This window comes from Salvelinus alpinus, chromosome 19 (assembly GCF_045679555.1).
Source record: "Salvelinus alpinus chromosome 19, SLU_Salpinus.1, whole genome shotgun sequence".
Taxonomy (NCBI): domain Eukaryota; kingdom Metazoa; phylum Chordata; class Actinopteri; order Salmoniformes; family Salmonidae; genus Salvelinus; species Salvelinus alpinus.
This window is the reverse complement of record NC_092104.1, coordinates 40,543,402-40,559,885: the sequence shown is the minus strand read 5'-3', so window position 1 is coordinate 40,559,885 and position 16,484 is coordinate 40,543,402. Positions and strand designations below refer to the sequence as shown.

The 16,484-nt window shown below is 44.1% G+C and overlaps 1 protein-coding gene across 1 annotated transcript in view; it reads left to right on the top strand.

The window, feature by feature from the left end:
* Positions 1-16,215, top strand: part of LOC139545582 (protein crumbs homolog 1-like) — a 28,313-nt gene extending 12,098 nt beyond the window's left edge. The window contains exons 7-13 of the mRNA XM_071353529.1: positions 9,291-10,289; positions 10,423-10,982; positions 11,154-11,319; positions 11,488-12,349; positions 12,464-12,580; positions 12,847-12,973; positions 13,246-16,215. Of these exons, the coding sequence (XP_071209630.1) occupies positions 9,291-10,289; positions 10,423-10,982; positions 11,154-11,319; positions 11,488-12,349; positions 12,464-12,580; positions 12,847-12,973; positions 13,246-13,467 (3,053 nt within the window). The 3' untranslated portion in view covers positions 13,468-16,215. The remainder of the gene's footprint in view (positions 1-9,290; positions 10,290-10,422; positions 10,983-11,153; positions 11,320-11,487; positions 12,350-12,463; positions 12,581-12,846; positions 12,974-13,245) is intronic.
* Positions 16,216-16,484: the final 269 nt, after the last annotated feature.

The window sequence follows — 16,484 nt, the reverse complement described above, 5'->3', positions numbered from 1 at the left end:
TAGAGCCTGTAAGTAAGCATTTCACTGTAAGGTCTACACCTGTTGTATTCAGCGCACGTGACAAATAAACTTTGATTTGATTTGATTTGAGAGTATATCTCCAGTTCTTTGGGTGAGTCTCCGTGTACAGCGGCTTTGACAGAGAGGGTAGGTGTCCATACGGAGGGGCATAGCAGTAGAAGAACAACAAAGACCATAAAACCTGGTGCCATATGTCGGTAGTCCTGGCTGGGTATTTAACAGGGGTCTTTCCTCTAGTTTACCAGGGGGAGAGAGAGATTACCACAAAGCTGCTTAAGCCCTATGGACCACTAATTAATAAAAGCAAGCTTGAAATATCCTCTCATCACAAAAACAAAACCTGTTATCAATTAAAACATAATGTATTGCGATACTCCTAGTCCTAAGCTATTTGCACAGTAAGTATACTGTAACCAGGCACCCGTCAAAATAGAGGGGAATAACACATAGGTGCACAACAAGATCATATGACTACATATTCTCTGTGAGTTCTCTTCGCACGTACAGATAGAGCACTCAGAAACTGGTTAAAGATTGAGCCCCCTCTCAACCCAGCCACCTTTGACCTCCCATTTCAACCTATGTCATACTGAGGTTAGTCCAGTATAGTCCAGCTCAGTACAGCCCCTCTGCTCAGAAGCCCATCTCCTGTGATTAGAATGCCGTCTGCCACTAGCCGGCATCCATAACATCGATCAGGAGTGACTGCAGCCCAACATTCCTGTTGTCAGCAGTGACAGGAGCCAGCTGGGTGGTAGGCTTAGAGCCCTGGCTGGGCCTGGCCGCCGAGGGGAGGCTGTATGCAGGCATGAGGGAGGGAGGGAGGGAGAGAAGTAGGGTGGGCTGGGCTCGAGTAATCACTACTGCCTGCCTGGTACAAGTGTACGGACTGTGTGTACGTGTGTGTGTGCATGTGTGAGAGAGAGGGTGCACAAGTTTGATCTCATCTGTGGGACCTGTTTGGCTATATGTGTGTGTTTACGGCTCTGGGAGAATGAGGGGGCTACTACTACTTCTGTTGCTAGCTGTATGGCGTGAGCCATGGGGACTGACAGGTAACACTTCAAACTTACCGTGGAGAGAAGAGCTGCTAGGACAGGCTGTGTGTTTATGTGGGGGAGGTAGAGGGCTGGAGGAGGGCAGAATGAGATGTTCTTGTTTTTAACTTGTGGAGAGAGGAGTTTTAGAGGATTTTGCTGATGTGTAAACTTTCATTGCTTACTAAGCATATTGTAGTCCCAGTGATTTACTATATACCGTGAATAATCAAGCAACATACTTCAAGGCATTTGTTTTCATAATACAATTTGACTGTGACACAGAGAGAAGTAGTAACTGGGCTCACATCCGTACAGATATTTGAACTTTCATCCTCATTAGTAAAAGGCATAGTCTAGTCAAGTGCTTCCTGGAGAGCCGCATGCTTGCCAGTATACTTCCATATCTGATTAACTCATTTGGTTTGGTTAGGGAGACTCTGATTAACTCATTGGTTTAGTTAGGGAGACTCTGATTAACTCATTGGTTTGGTTAGGGAGACTCTGATTAACTCATTGGTTTGGTTAGGGAGACTCTGATTAACTCATTGGTTTGGTTAGGGAGACTCTGATTAACTCATTGGTTTAGTTAGGGAGACTCTGATTAACTTATTTGGTTTGGTTAGGGAGACTGATTAACTTATTGGTTTAGTTAGGGAGACTCTGATTAACTTATTTGGTTTGGTTAGGGAGACTCTGATTAACTCATTGGGTTTGGTTAGGGAGACTGATTAACTCATTGGTTTGGTTAGGGAGACTCTGATTAACCCATTGGTTTAGTTAGGGAGACTCTGATTAACTTATTTGGTTTGGTTAGGGAGACTGATTAACTTATTGGTTTAGTTAGGGAGACTCTGATTAACTCATTGGTTTGGTTAGGGAGACTCTGATTAACTCATTGGTTTGGTTAGGGAGACTCTGTTGAACTCATTGGTTTGGTTAGGGAGACTCTGATTAACTCATTGGTTTGGTTAGGGAGACTCTGATTAACTCATTGGTTTAGTTAGGGAGACTCTGATTAACTTATTTGGTTTGGTTAGGGAGACTGATTAACTTATTGGTTTAGTTAGGGAGACTCTGATTAACTTATTTGGTTTGGTTAGGGAGACTCTGATTAACTCATTGGGTTTGGTTAGGGAGACTGATTAACTCATTGGTTTGGTTAGGGAGACTCTGATTAACCCATTGGTTTGGTTAGGGAGACTCTGATTAACTCATTGGTTTAGTTAGGGAGACTCTGATTAACTTATTTGGTTTGGTTAGGGAGACTGATTAACTTATTGGTTTAGTTAGGGAGACTCTGATTAACTCATTGGTTTGGTTAGGGAGACTCTGATTAACTCATTGGTTTGGTTAGGGAGACTCTGATTAACTCATTGGTTTAGTTAGGGAGACTCTGATTAACTTATTTGGTTTGGTTAGGGAGACTGATTAACTTATTGGTTTAGTTAGGGAGACTCTGATTAACTTATTTGGTTTGGTTAGGGAGACTCTGATTAACTCATTGGGTTTGGTTAGGGAGACTGATTAACTCATTGGTTTGGTTAGGGAGACTCTGATTAACCCATTGGTTTGGTTAGGGAGACTCTGATTAACTCATTGGTTTAGTTAGGGAGACTCTGATTAACTTATTTGGTTTGGTTAGGGAGACTGATTAACTTATTGGTTTAGTTAGGGAGACTCTGATTAACTCATTGGTTTGGTTAGGGAGACTCTGATTAACTCATTGATTTAGTTAGGGAGACTCTGATTAACTTATTTGGTTTGGTTAGGGAGACTCTGATTAACTCATTGGGTTTGGTTAAGGAGAATGATTAACTCATTGGTTTGGTTAGGGAGACTCTGATTAACGCATTGGTTTGGTTAGGGAGACTCTGATTAACTCATTGATTTAGTTAGGGAGACTCTGATTAACTTATTTGGTTTGGTTAGGGAGACTCTGATTAACTCATTGGTTTAGTTAGGGAGACTCTGATTAACTTATTTGGTTTGGTTAGGGAGACTGATTAACTTATTGGTTTAGTTAGGGAGACTCTGATTAACTCATTGGTTTGGTTAGGGAGACTCTGATTAACTCATTGATTTAGTTAGGGAGACTCTGATTAACTTATTTGGTTTGGTTAGGGAGACTCTGATTAACTCATTGGGTTTGGTTAGGGAGAATGATTAACTCATTGGTTTGGTTAGGGAGACTCTGATTAACGCATTGGTTTGGTTAGGGAGACTCTGATTAACTCATTGATTTAGTTAGGGAGACTCTGATTAACTTATTTGGTTTGGTTAGGGAGACTGATTAACTTATTGGTTTAGTTAGGGAGACTCTGATTAACTCATTGGTTTGGTTAGGGAGACTCTGATTAACTCATTGATTTAGTTAGGGAGACTCTGATTAACTTATTTGGTTTGGTTAGGGAGACTCTGATTAACTCATTGGGTTTGGTTAGGGAGAATGATTAACTCATTGGTTTGGTTAGGGAGACTCTGATTAACGCATTGGTTTGGTTAGGGAGACTCTGATTAACTCATTGATTTAGTTAGGGAGACTCTGATTAACTTATTTGGTTTGGTTAGGGAGACTCTGATTAACTCATTGGTTTGGTTAGGGAGACTCTGATTAACTCATTGGTTTGGTTAGGGAGACTCTGTTGAACTCATTGGTTTGGTTAGGGAGACTCTGATTAACTCATTGGTTTGGTTAGGGAGACTCTGATTAACTCATTGGTTTGGTTAGGGAGACTCTGATTAACTCATTGGTTTGGTTAGGGAGACTCTGATTAACTCATTGGTTTAGTTAGGGAGACTGATTAACTTATTGGTTTAGTTAGGGAGACTGATTAACTTATTTGGTTTGGTTAGGGAGACTCTGATTAACTCATTGGGTTTGGTGAGGGAGACTCTGATTAACTCATTGGTTTGGTTAGGGAGACTCTGATTAACCCATTGGTTTGGTTAGGGAGACTCTGATTAACTTATTTGGTTTGGTTAGGGAGACTGATTAACTTATTGGTTTAGTTAGGGAGACTCTGATTAACTCATTGGTTTGGTTAGGGAGACTGATTAACTCATTGATTTAGTTAGGGAGACTCTGATTAACTTATTTGGTTTGGTTAGGGAGACTCTGATTAACTCATTGGGTTTGGTTAGGGAGACTCTGATTAACTCATTGGTTTGGTTAGGGAGACTCTGATTAACGCATTGGTTTGGTTAGGGAGACTCTGATTAACTCATTGATTTAGTTAGGGAGACTCTGATTAACTTATTTGGTTTGGTTAGGGAGACTCTGATTAACTCATTGGTTTGGTTAGGGAGACTCTGATTAACGCATTGGTTTGGTTAGGGAGACTCTGATTAACTCATTGATTTAGTTAGGGAGACTCTGATTAACTTATTTGGTTTGGTTAGGGAGACTCTGATTAACTCATTGGGTTTGGTTAGGGAGACTGATTAACTCATTGGTTTGGTTAGGGAGACTCTGATTAACGCATTGGTTTGGTTAGGGAGACTCTGATTAACTCATTGATTTAGTTAGGGAGACTCTGATTAACTCATTGATTTAGTTAGGGAGACTCTGATTAACTTATTTGGTTTGGTTAGGGAGACTCTGATTAACTCATTGGGTTTGGTTAGGGAGACTGATTAACTCATTGGTTTGGTTAGGGAGACTCTGATTAACGCATTGGTTTGGTTAGGGAGACTCTGATTAACTCATTGATTTAGTTAGGGAGACTCTGATTAACTCATTGGTTTGGTTAGGGAGACTCTGATTAACTTATGGGTTTGGTTAGGGAGACTGATTAACTTATTGGTTTGGTTAGGGAGACTCTGATGAACTCATTGGTTTGGTTAGGGAGACTCTGATTAACTCATTGGGTTTGGTTAGGGAGACTGATTAACTCATTGGTTTGGTTAGGGAGACTCTGATTAACGCATTGGTTTGGTTAGGGAGACTCTGATTAACTCATTGGTTTGGTTAGGGGGACTCTGATTAACTTATGGGTTTGGTTAGGGAGACTGATTAACTTATTGGTTTGGTTAGGGAGACTCTGATGAACTCATTGGTTTGGTTAGGGAGACTCTGATTAACTCATTGGGTTTGGTTAGGGAGACTCTGATTAACTCATTTGGTTTGGTTAGGGAGACTGATTAACTCATTTGGTTTGGTTAGGGAGACTGATTAACTCATTTGGTTTGGTTAGTGAGACTCTGATTAACTTATTTGGTTTGGTTAGGGAGACTCTGATGAACTCATTGGTTTGGTTAGGGAGACTCTGATGAACTCATTGGTTTGGTTAGGGAGACTCTGATGAACTTATTTGGTTTGGTTAGGGAGACTCTGATTAACTCATTGGTTTGGTTAGGGAGACTGATTAACTCATTGGTTTGGTTAGGGAGACTCTGATTAACTCATTGGTTTGGTTAGGGAGACTCTGATTAACTCATTGGTTTGGTTAGGGAGACTCTGATGAACTCATTGGTTTGGTTAGGGAGACTCTGATGAACTCATTGGTTTGGTTAGGGAGACTCTGATTAACTCATTGGTTTGGTTAGGGAGACTCTGATTAACTCATTGGTTTAGTTAGGGAGACTCTGATTAACTTATTTGGTTTGGTTAGGGAGACTGATTAACTTATTGGTTTAGTTAGGGAGACTCTGATTAACTTATTTGGTTTGGTTAGGGAGACTCTGATTAACTCATTGGGTTTGGTTAGGGAGACTGATTAACTCATTGGTTTGGTTAGGGAGACTCTGATTAACCCATTGGTTTGGTTAGGGAGACTCTGATTAACTCATTGGTTTAGTTAGGGAGACTCTGATTAACTTATTTGGTTTGGTTAGGGAGACTGATTAACTTATTGGTTTAGTTAGGGAGACTCTGATTAACTCATTGGTTTGGTTAGGGAGACTCTGATTAACTCATTGATTTAGTTAGGGAGACTCTGATTAACTTATTTGGTTTGGTTAGGGAGACTCTGATTAACTCATTGGGTTTGGTTAAGGAGAATGATTAACTCATTGGTTTGGTTAGGGAGACTCTGATTAACGCATTGGTTTGGTTAGGGAGACTCTGATTAACTCATTGATTTAGTTAGGGAGACTCTGATTAACTTATTTGGTTTGGTTAGGGAGACTCTGATTAACTCATTGGTTTAGTTAGGGAGACTCTGATTAACTTATTTGGTTTGGTTAGGGAGACTCTGATTAACTCATTGGGTTTGGTTAGGGAGAATGATTAACTCATTGGTTTGGTTAGGGAGACTCTGATTAACGCATTGGTTTGGTTAGGGAGACTCTGATTAACTCATTGATTTAGTTAGGGAGACTCTGATTAACTTATTTGGTTTGGTTAGGGAGACTCTGATTAACGCATTGGTTTAGTTAGGGAGACTCTGATTAACTCATTGGTTTGGTTAGGGAGACTCTGATTAACTCATTGATTTAGTTAGGGAGACTCTGATTAACTTATTTGGTTTGGTTAGGGAGACTCTGATTAACTCATTGGGTTTGGTTAGGGAGAATGATTAACTCATTGGTTTGGTTAGGGAGACTCTGATTAACGCATTGGTTTGGTTAGGGAGACTCTGATTAACTCATTGATTTAGTTAGGGAGACTCTGATTAACTTATTTGGTTTGGTTAGGGAGACTCTGATTAACTCATTGGTTTGGTTAGGGAGACTCTGATTAACTCATTGGTTTGGTTAGGGAGACTCTGTTGAACTCATTGGTTTGGTTAGGGAGACTCTGATTAACTCATTGGTTTGGTTAGGGAGACTCTGATTAACTCATTGGTTTGGTTAGGGAGACTCTGATTAACTCATTGGTTTGGTTAGGGAGACTCTGATTAACTCATTGGTTTAGTTAGGGAGACTGATTAACTTATTGGTTTAGTTAGGGAGACTGATTAACTTATTTGGTTTGGTTAGGGAGACTCTGATTAACTCATTGGGTTTGGTGAGGGAGACTCTGATTAACTCATTGGTTTGGTTAGGGAGACTCTGATTAACCCATTGGTTTGGTTAGGGAGACTCTGATTAACTTATTTGGTTTGGTTAGGGAGACTGATTAACTTATTGGTTTAGTTAGGGAGACTCTGATTAACTCATTGGTTTGGTTAGGGAGACTGATTAACTCATTGATTTAGTTAGGGAGACTCTGATTAACTTATTTGGTTTGGTTAGGGAGACTCTGATTAACTCATTGGGTTTGGTTAGGGAGACTCTGATTAACTCATTGGTTTGGTTAGGGAGACTCTGATTAACGCATTGGTTTGGTTAGGGAGACTCTGATTAACTCATTGATTTAGTTAGGGAGACTCTGATTAACTTATTTGGTTTGGTTAGGGAGACTCTGATTAACTCATTGGGTTTGGTTAGGGAGACTCTGATTAACTCATTGGTTTGGTTAGGGAGACTCTGATTAACGCATTGGTTTGGTTAGGGAGACTCTGATTAACTCATTGATTTAGTTAGGGAGACTCTGATTAACTTATTTGGTTTGGTTAGGGAGACTCTGATTAACTCATTGGGTTTGGTTAGGGAGACTGATTAACTCATTGGTTTGGTTAGGGAGACTCTGATTAACGCATTGGTTTGGTTAGGGAGACTCTGATTAACTCATTGATTTAGTTAGGGAGACTCTGATTAACTCATTGATTTAGTTAGGGAGACTCTGATTAACTTATTTGGTTTGGTTAGGGAGACTCTGATTAACTCATTGGGTTTGGTTAGGGAGACTGATTAACTCATTGGTTTGGTTAGGGAGACTCTGATTAACGCATTGGTTTGGTTAGGGAGACTCTGATTAACTCATTGATTTAGTTAGGGAGACTCTGATTAACTCATTGGTTTGGTTAGGGAGACTCTGATTAACTTATGGGTTTGGTTAGGGAGACTGATTAACTTATTGGTTTGGTTAGGGAGACTCTGATGAACTCATTGGTTTGGTTAGGGAGACTCTGATTAACTCATTGGGTTTGGTTAGGGAGACTGATTAACTCATTGGTTTGGTTAGGGAGACTCTGATTAACGCATTGGTTTGGTTAGGGAGACTCTGATTAACTCATTGGTTTGGTTAGGGGGACTCTGATTAACTTATGGGTTTGGTTAGGGAGACTGATTAACTTATTGGTTTGGTTAGGGAGACTCTGATGAACTCATTGGTTTCGTTAGGGAGACTCTGATTAACTCATTGGGTTTGGTTAGGGAGACTCTGATTAACTCATTTGGTTTGGTTAGGGAGACTGATTAACTCATTTGGTTTGGTTAGGGAGACTGATTAACTCATTTGGTTTGGTTAGTGAGACTCTGATTAACTTATTTGGTTTGGTTAGGGAGACTCTGATGAACTCATTGGTTTGGTTAGGGAGACTCTGATGAACTCATTGGTTTGGTTAGGGAGACTCTGATGAACTTATTTGGTTTGGTTAGGGAGACTCTGATTAACTCATTGGTTTGGTTAGGGAGACTGATTAACTCATTGGTTTGGTTAGGGAGACTCTGATTAACTCATTGGTTTGGTTAGGGAGACTCTGATTAACTCATTGGTTTGGTTAGGGAGACTCTGATGAACTCATTGGTTTGGTTAGGGAGACTCTGATGAACTCATTGGTTTGGTTAGGGAGATTCTGATGAACTCATTGGTTTGGTTAGGGAGACTCTGATGAACTCATTGGTTTGGTTAGGGAGACTCTGATGAACTCATTGGTTTGGTTAGGGAGACTCTGATGAACTTATTGGTTTGGTTAGGGAGACTCTGATGAACTCATTGGTTTGGTTAGGGAGACTGATGAACTCATTGGTTTGGTTAGGGAGACTCTGATGAACTAATTGGTTTGGTTAGGGAGATTCTGATGAACTCATTGGTTTGGTTAGGGAGACTCTGATGAACTCATTGGTTTGGTTAGGGAGACTCTGATGAACTCATTGGTTTGGTTAGGGAGACTCTGATGAACTTATTGGTTTGGTTAGGGAGACTCTGATGAACTCATTGGTTTGGTTAGGGAGACTCTGATGAACTCATTGGTTTGGTTAGGGAGACTCTGATGAACTCATTGGTTTGGTTAGGGAGACTCTGATGAACTCATTGGTTTGGTTAGGGAGACCCGTAGGCTCCTGTTGAATCTCACTGTGTGGCTGGGGGACAGTTCTGTGTGTCAGAGAAAGACATAAACATACCCCTAAGCCAGATACATGTCGAACATGAAAAACTAATGGTGTGTTATGTTGTCATTCCAGGTGTGCACTGCGAGGTAGACATTGACGAGTGTGAGAGCGAGCCCTGTCAGAACGGCGGGTCCTGCAAGGACGCTGCCAACGCCTACACCTGCAACTGTGTGAAGACGGATCCAGGGGAGGAGCCATGGGGTGGCCATAACTGTGACGTCCGTCTGATTGGCTGCAGGGAACACCTGTGTGAGAACGGAGCCACGTGTGTGCCCATCCTAAGCCAAGAAGAGCACAGTGGGGACGATGGAGATGAACAAGAGCATGGCCACACCTGCCTCTGTCCCCCTGGCTTCACTGGGAAGCACTGCAGCATTCCCACCACCTTCTCCTTTAACACAGAGGGGTATGTCCTCATCCAGCTCCCTCCTACAGCTAACAGGACCAGTAGAGGGATTGACCCCCAGCACCACCACCACCACTATGGGATCCACGTCCAGCTGCGCTTCAGGACCACCCTGGCTGAAATGCTGCTGTTCTACAGAGGGGCTGAGCACTACTTTGTGTCCCTGGAGATTGTGGGGGGCCATATCCATGCTAGAGCTGGATCAGGGAAGGAGCTACAGGCCACCTACCATCTCCCTGTCAATGACGGAGACTGGCATGAGGCCAAAGTGACCATGGATGAGAAGCTGGTGCTGATGGTGAAAGGACCAGGCTGTGACAATGACGGTGGATGCACAGTGGAGGACGAAGGACACAACCAATTGATCTTCTTCCAACCTGGATCATTCCCCCAGGTCTATGTGGGTGGGGCCCCCCAGAAGTATCTGGACAACACAGAGAGTAGGAAGGGTTTCATTGGCTGCATGGAGGATCTACAAGTTGACCACCAGCTGCTACTGCCTCAGGATATCTCTCCAGAGCACATCCAAGACATGGAGCTGGGCTGCAACAAGACCGACTGGTGTCATTCTGACCCCTGCCATCATCGTGGGCATTGTATTGACCTGTGGACTAGCTTCAGCTGTGAGTGTGATCGACCCTATCACGGCTCCTTGTGTGAAGAAGGTAAGAACTGTTATACCTTTTAAGGGGGGTTACGTGTGTCTCCTCAACTTACAGCCTGTTCCATTCAACTGCACAGGTTTGTACAGGTTTTGTTGTTCACACTGAAAGTATTGCTTTTTGTTGCTTGCCTCAGAATACCCCTCATGGACATTCAGCAATGAAGACACTGTGAGCTATGCTGCCTTCAACATCAACCAAACGGACGGGGAGAACTTCAACATCTCCTTCTTCCTGCGCTCTCTGAAGCCTAGCGGCCTGCTCCTCCAGCTGCGGAGAGGGAGGAGGGCCTACCTCACCCTGTACCTGCGGGAGGGAACCCTGGTCTTCAACAGCCCCCCCACCACCCTGTTCTCTAACGGTACCTACATCACCAGCGGACAGAGGGAGCTGGTCACTGTGGTGGTACGCCAGGGTCAGGTAGGGTTCAGTCAGGGTGGGACACAGTTATCCCTGGGGAAGGTGAGGATGGAGCAGGGGGACGTGGTGTACATGGGGGGTCTGCCACCGGGGGAGTCCACTGCCCCCTGGGGAGGTCACTTCAAAGGCTGCTTACAGGACATCACTCTGGACCACATGCACCTGTACCGTAACCTCCCAGAGGAGGAGTGTCACACCCACAAAGCGTTCCAGTGCTACTTCCCAAAAAAATCTGAGAACGTGTTGGATGGCTGTGTCAGTGATGAGGCATGCAAGGTAACGTCAATAACACCTTTACGCTTTAGAGATGTTTTGCTCTAACTATAGATCTATGAACTGCTTAAGGAAACTGGTACAAGAGCTGTCTAGATTTCGCAGGTTAGGGTCCTGACAAAGACTTTTCAGTTCACTCTTTGTAACAGACACTAATATCTATGTCCTCCTCAGGCTGGTCCCTGTAAGAATGGAGGAACGTGCACAGTCACCTGGAATGATTTTGAGTGCACCTGTCCCATGAACTTCTCTGGCAGGCGATGTGATACACGCGTGTGGTGTATCAGCGACCCCTGTGTCGTGGGCAGCCAGTGTGTGGATCTAGTTGACGGTTACGAGTGTGAGTGGACGTTTTGGATCGTATACATTATCTCTCTCCCTTTCTCTCTACTACAGTATCTTTCTCTGCACAGACACACGCACAAACAAAATAGCGAACACCTTACCAAAAGGTGTGTCACTGTATTCAATATTGAGTTGCCTTATTAATATACTGCTGTTCCACCAGGCCTCACTAACGCCACCTTTGAGAGCAACGCTCTGCAGTTCACCGCTAATGGCTCGCTGGTTGCCACGGTGACCAGTGTCTCCATGGATATACGTACTCGGGAGGAGAACGGCGTGCTGCTGCGGGCCACTAATGGAGCAGAGGTCTTCTGTCTGGGTTTGCTCAACTCCTCCCTGCTGGTCAAACTACTGAGCGGCAACAGCCTGGAGCTACAGGCCTTCACCAGCGACCTGCCCATCTCAGACGGGGCCTGGCATCACCTCCACCTGGCCATGACAGACCCCCTGCAGCCTGTGACCCGCTGGCGCCTCACTGTGGACGGGCGCAGGGCTGGGAGCACCATGGGCACAGCCGGGCACCTCAACTTCCTCAACAACACCACCGTGTGGCTGGCAGAGAACTACACAGGCTGTCTGGGAGAGGTGAGGGTGGGAGGAGTCTACCTACCTCTGTTGGACGACCAAGATGCCCCTCAGGCAGCCCGGTTTGTCAGACAGGGGGGGCAGGAGAACAAGATGGGGTGTGTTGGTGCTGATGTGTGTCAGTACCAGCCCTGCCTCAACCAGGGCACCTGCCAGGACCTCTGGAACCTGTTCAACTGCAGCTGTGCCCCGGGCTGGGAGGGAGAGTTCTGCCAGAGGGACACAGACGAGTGTGCCTCAGGCCCCTGTGCCCACGGCACCTGCACAGACCTGCTGGCAAACTACCAGTGTGAGTGTCACAAAGGATGGGGGGGCAGGGACTGTGAGGAGGAGGTGGATGACTGCCTGGAGCCCAGCTGTTTGAACGGGGGCTCCTGCCTAGACGGGACGGGTACCTACCAGTGTGTCTGCCCCCATGGATACACCGGCCGCCGCTGCCAGTGGGTACCACAAACTATAACCAGGGCATGTTCCTGTTCAAAAATCACTGTGTGTGTGTCTACGTATTCAGTATGTATAAACGTTGTAATGACTGTATGTTGTGTATCCTACAGATGGAGATTCCCTCCACAGCAGTGTGATGAAGAGACGCAGTGTGACAACGGTGGGGTCTGCATGGATGGGATCTGGGGTACCAACTGCACCTGCAAACCTGGCTACACTGGAGACTGGTGAGATCACTAGCCTATCCAACTCTCCATAGAAAATACATGGGCCGCGTTCCCGGAGACTAACATTTTATTGGACTAAGAAGGACTAAAAAGCATGCTAAATGGACTATGCTTAACCTGTGTCCGGTAGCCCGGCCCTATAAGTCTACAGTTTAAAAGCTGAGCATGTCAGTGGGACTGTATAAGGCTCCTATTGCATGTACAGAGAGCTGTCGTCCTGCTGGGGTGTCAGTGTCGTGTTGACCACCCCTGGTGTTCTCTCCCAGGTGTGAGGCAGAGATAGATGAGTGTGAGTCCAGACCCTGTCTCAACGGTGCTACCTGCCTGGACCGACTCAGCAGCTTCCAGTGTGTGTGTGTGCCGGGCTTCAGCGGCACACAGTGTGAAATCAATGTAAGGCACCCTATATCTCCACTGATCACACTCAGTAACTGACAGTCTGTGCGTAACGACATACTGTCTGTACATTTGTTACAGTAGACTATGTAGTGATAATATAAGTTGAGTATCAAAAGCTTATACACAGACCAGATTGGATCAAAGAGGCTGATGTATTAAAACAATTTAAGCTGTAGTTTGTCTAATCTGAGTAATAAGGTACTAATAAGTAATAACAAGGTAATAATAAATAATAAATTAAATGTCCTGCTCTCGCCCCTCTGTAGAGACAGGAGCAGAGGCAGCGCATGCCCTGGCTGGTGGTGGCCATCCCTCTGGCCAGCCTGTGTGTGCTGCTGGCTGTGGTGGCCCTGGTGTTCATGGTGCTGACCGCACGCAAGAAGCGCCAGTCGGAGGGCACCTACAGCCCCAGCACCCAGGAGGTGGCAGGGGCACGGCTGGAGATGGGCAGCGTACTCAAAGTGCCCCCCGAGGAGAGGCTCATATGAGCCCCACACACAACAGCAACACACACTACCTTCACTCGGCTACAGGTCGGACACCTAGCCTCCCTGGCTCAGACACACAACCAGACACAGGCGAGGACTGGTCAGACTCACTAAGAGGTGGCCAGGGTGTGAAAGGTCACCAGTGGTGTGGACATGTGCCCTCACAGTGGTGCCACCGCCACACTGCTGCTCCTGGGTCATGGGGTTGGGGGTGATTAAACCCGGAAGTAATCTCTTTATAGAAAGAGGTGACGTGGTCTGTCTGAGCCGCAGAGAAGGGCAGGATATCAAATCAAATCAAAATCAAATCAAATGTATTTATATAGCCCTTCTTAAATCAGCTGATATCTCAAAGTGCTGTACAGAAACCCAGCCTAAAACCCCAAACAGCAAGCAATGCAGGTGTAGAAGCACGGTGGCTAGGAAAAACTCCCTAGAAAGGCCAAAACCTAGGAAGAAACCTAGAGAGGAACCAGGCTATGAGGGGTGGCCAGTCCTCGTCTGGTTGTGCCGGGTGGAGATTATAACAGAACATGGCCAAGATGTTCAAATGTTCATAAATGACCAGCATGGTCAAATAATAATAATCACAGATAGAGGATGAAAGAGCTCTCGTCTCCACAAGACTTGAGCACTGCTGTCGGGTTGAGTCTAATCAGCTAGTCCCCTTCCTGGAGCGATGAACCATACTGGACTCCAGTGGCTCTCTATACAATAGCTACCAGTGTACATTCTGTACCCCACATTGATTAGGTGTGAGTTCACTCTAAAGACCATTTTGATGGTAAAACATTATATTTTTCTCTGGATGTGCAGTTAACAGTTAACAGGCAACGCACTATACCAATAATGTTCTTTCCGACTCCCTGTAAATACTGTAATTGTCTTATTTCTAAATCTATGATATGTGTTTTTTGTTCATGTCATTGTCTTGTGCAAATGTATGAGGTGCTCCTAAAACTCGAACTCATAGAAAGTGGATTGAGACCACTTTAATGCTATCAGCCATCTCAAACTCTGATGCCACAGTACTCAGACAGGATACATTTACCCAAACCTACACTCCTGTCTGTCTCTTAATCTATCCTCACCAGAGCCACTACTTAACCAGCCAAGTGATCAATGGACGTTTTCACTGTCCACCGAAGGTGCTGAAGCTAGATATTGTGCTCTAGTTCTTTTCTGTAACTATGGATGATGTACGACATATACTGTAACTAAGCTGAATGAAAGTAACATCTAATTAGCTTGAAATGAAGTTTATGCAACCCCATACTAAAGGCAAGTCATTGAAAGATAATTATCTGCCATGAATTGACTTCCACATAACTTTATGAATGTGTTTGGATGTGCCTTCCTTACAGAATGGATGGAACGCTGACAAACCCAACATTTGACTCTTGTACATTCTACATTGGATATGGTATTTATCTATATGTTGATTTTTGTATGGTCCTATCTACAGTACAGTTGACTGGATGGAACTTTGTATTGTCTCAAAGGAAAACTCACTGTGATTATTGTGTTGATGTCTGTGTGGAATGCTGTAGAGCGGTATGACAGACCGACAAATAGACAGAGCAGGTTTCTGTTTGAGCGCAGTCGGTCCTCCCCCTCCCATTCCTGGAAGGGCTAGGTGATACAGTACGATCCAGTGAGACATGTACTGACTATACACTGATGTTAGCACTGTCGGTCCTCCCCCTCCCATTTCTTCAGGGCTAGGTGATACAGTACGATCCAGGGAGACATGTACTGACTATACACTGATGTTAGCACTGCTCCAGTGTTGGATTATACAGAGTACATTCCAGTGTTGGATTATACAGAGTACATTCCAGTGTTGGATTATACAGAGTACATTCCAGTGTTGGATTATACAGAGTACATTCCAGTGTTGGATTATACAGAGTACATTCCAGTATTGGATTATACAGAGTACATTCCAGTGTTGGATTATACAGAGTACATTCCAGGGTTGGATTATACAGAGTACATTCCAGTGTTGGATTAAACAGAGTACATTCCAGTATTGGATTATACAGAGTACATTCCAGGATTGGATTATACAGAGTACATTCCAGTGTTGGATTATACAGAGTACATTCCAGTATTGGATTATACAGAGTACATTCCAGTGTTGGATTATACAGAGTACATTCCAGTGTTGGATTATACAGAGTACATTCCAGGGTTGGGATCAATTATAGTAAATTCACAAAGTGAACATTGCCCAGTGAATTGTCAATTGAAAACTGAATTGACCCCAACCCTGGTACACTCTGGATTCGCATCTACAACAGGGGATAGATCGGACTGATCTGTATTTTAGTTCTGAATAGTATGGTAGGAGTTTACACTGGACGCCCCTCTACTCAGGCAGTACCAACTACAGTGTAAAGAACAGCAAGGTATGCTGGGTAGGCTACACTGGTATGTATAGGCATGGCGCTTGCAACGCCAGGGTTGTGGGTTCATTCCCCACGGGGGGACCAGGATGAATATGTATGAACTTTCCAATTTGTAAGTCGCTCTGGATAAGAGCGTCTGCTAAATGACTTAAATGTAAATGTAAATGTATAGGGAGTATTCTGTGATTATTCTGGAAAATGTGATTGGGTAGCAACACTGTAACATGATGCAATTGTAAATAATGTGATTTATTCAAAACTCTAACGTTTCTATTGGATGTCAACAGTTAAACTAATGCAAAAGAGAATGATAATTAAAACAACACCATGAAATGAATGACTGGACTTACTGTGCATGGTTTTATTTGTAACTAGATAAAATGCGGTAAGAATTGTATCTGACAAACGATAACAAGTCAACACAGTTACCCTATAAGTGCTTGACTGTCTGTTTGTTCAATAGAATTTGCAATTCAGTGTCTTTCACAATGCTTCTGAAGGGATCTCCTCCCACAGTCCTGTAGGAGCGTTCTGTCTGAATATCACAAGGGAAGGAGTTTATGTTTACAACGCCCGCATATAATTGAAAAATAAACTGAATAGAAA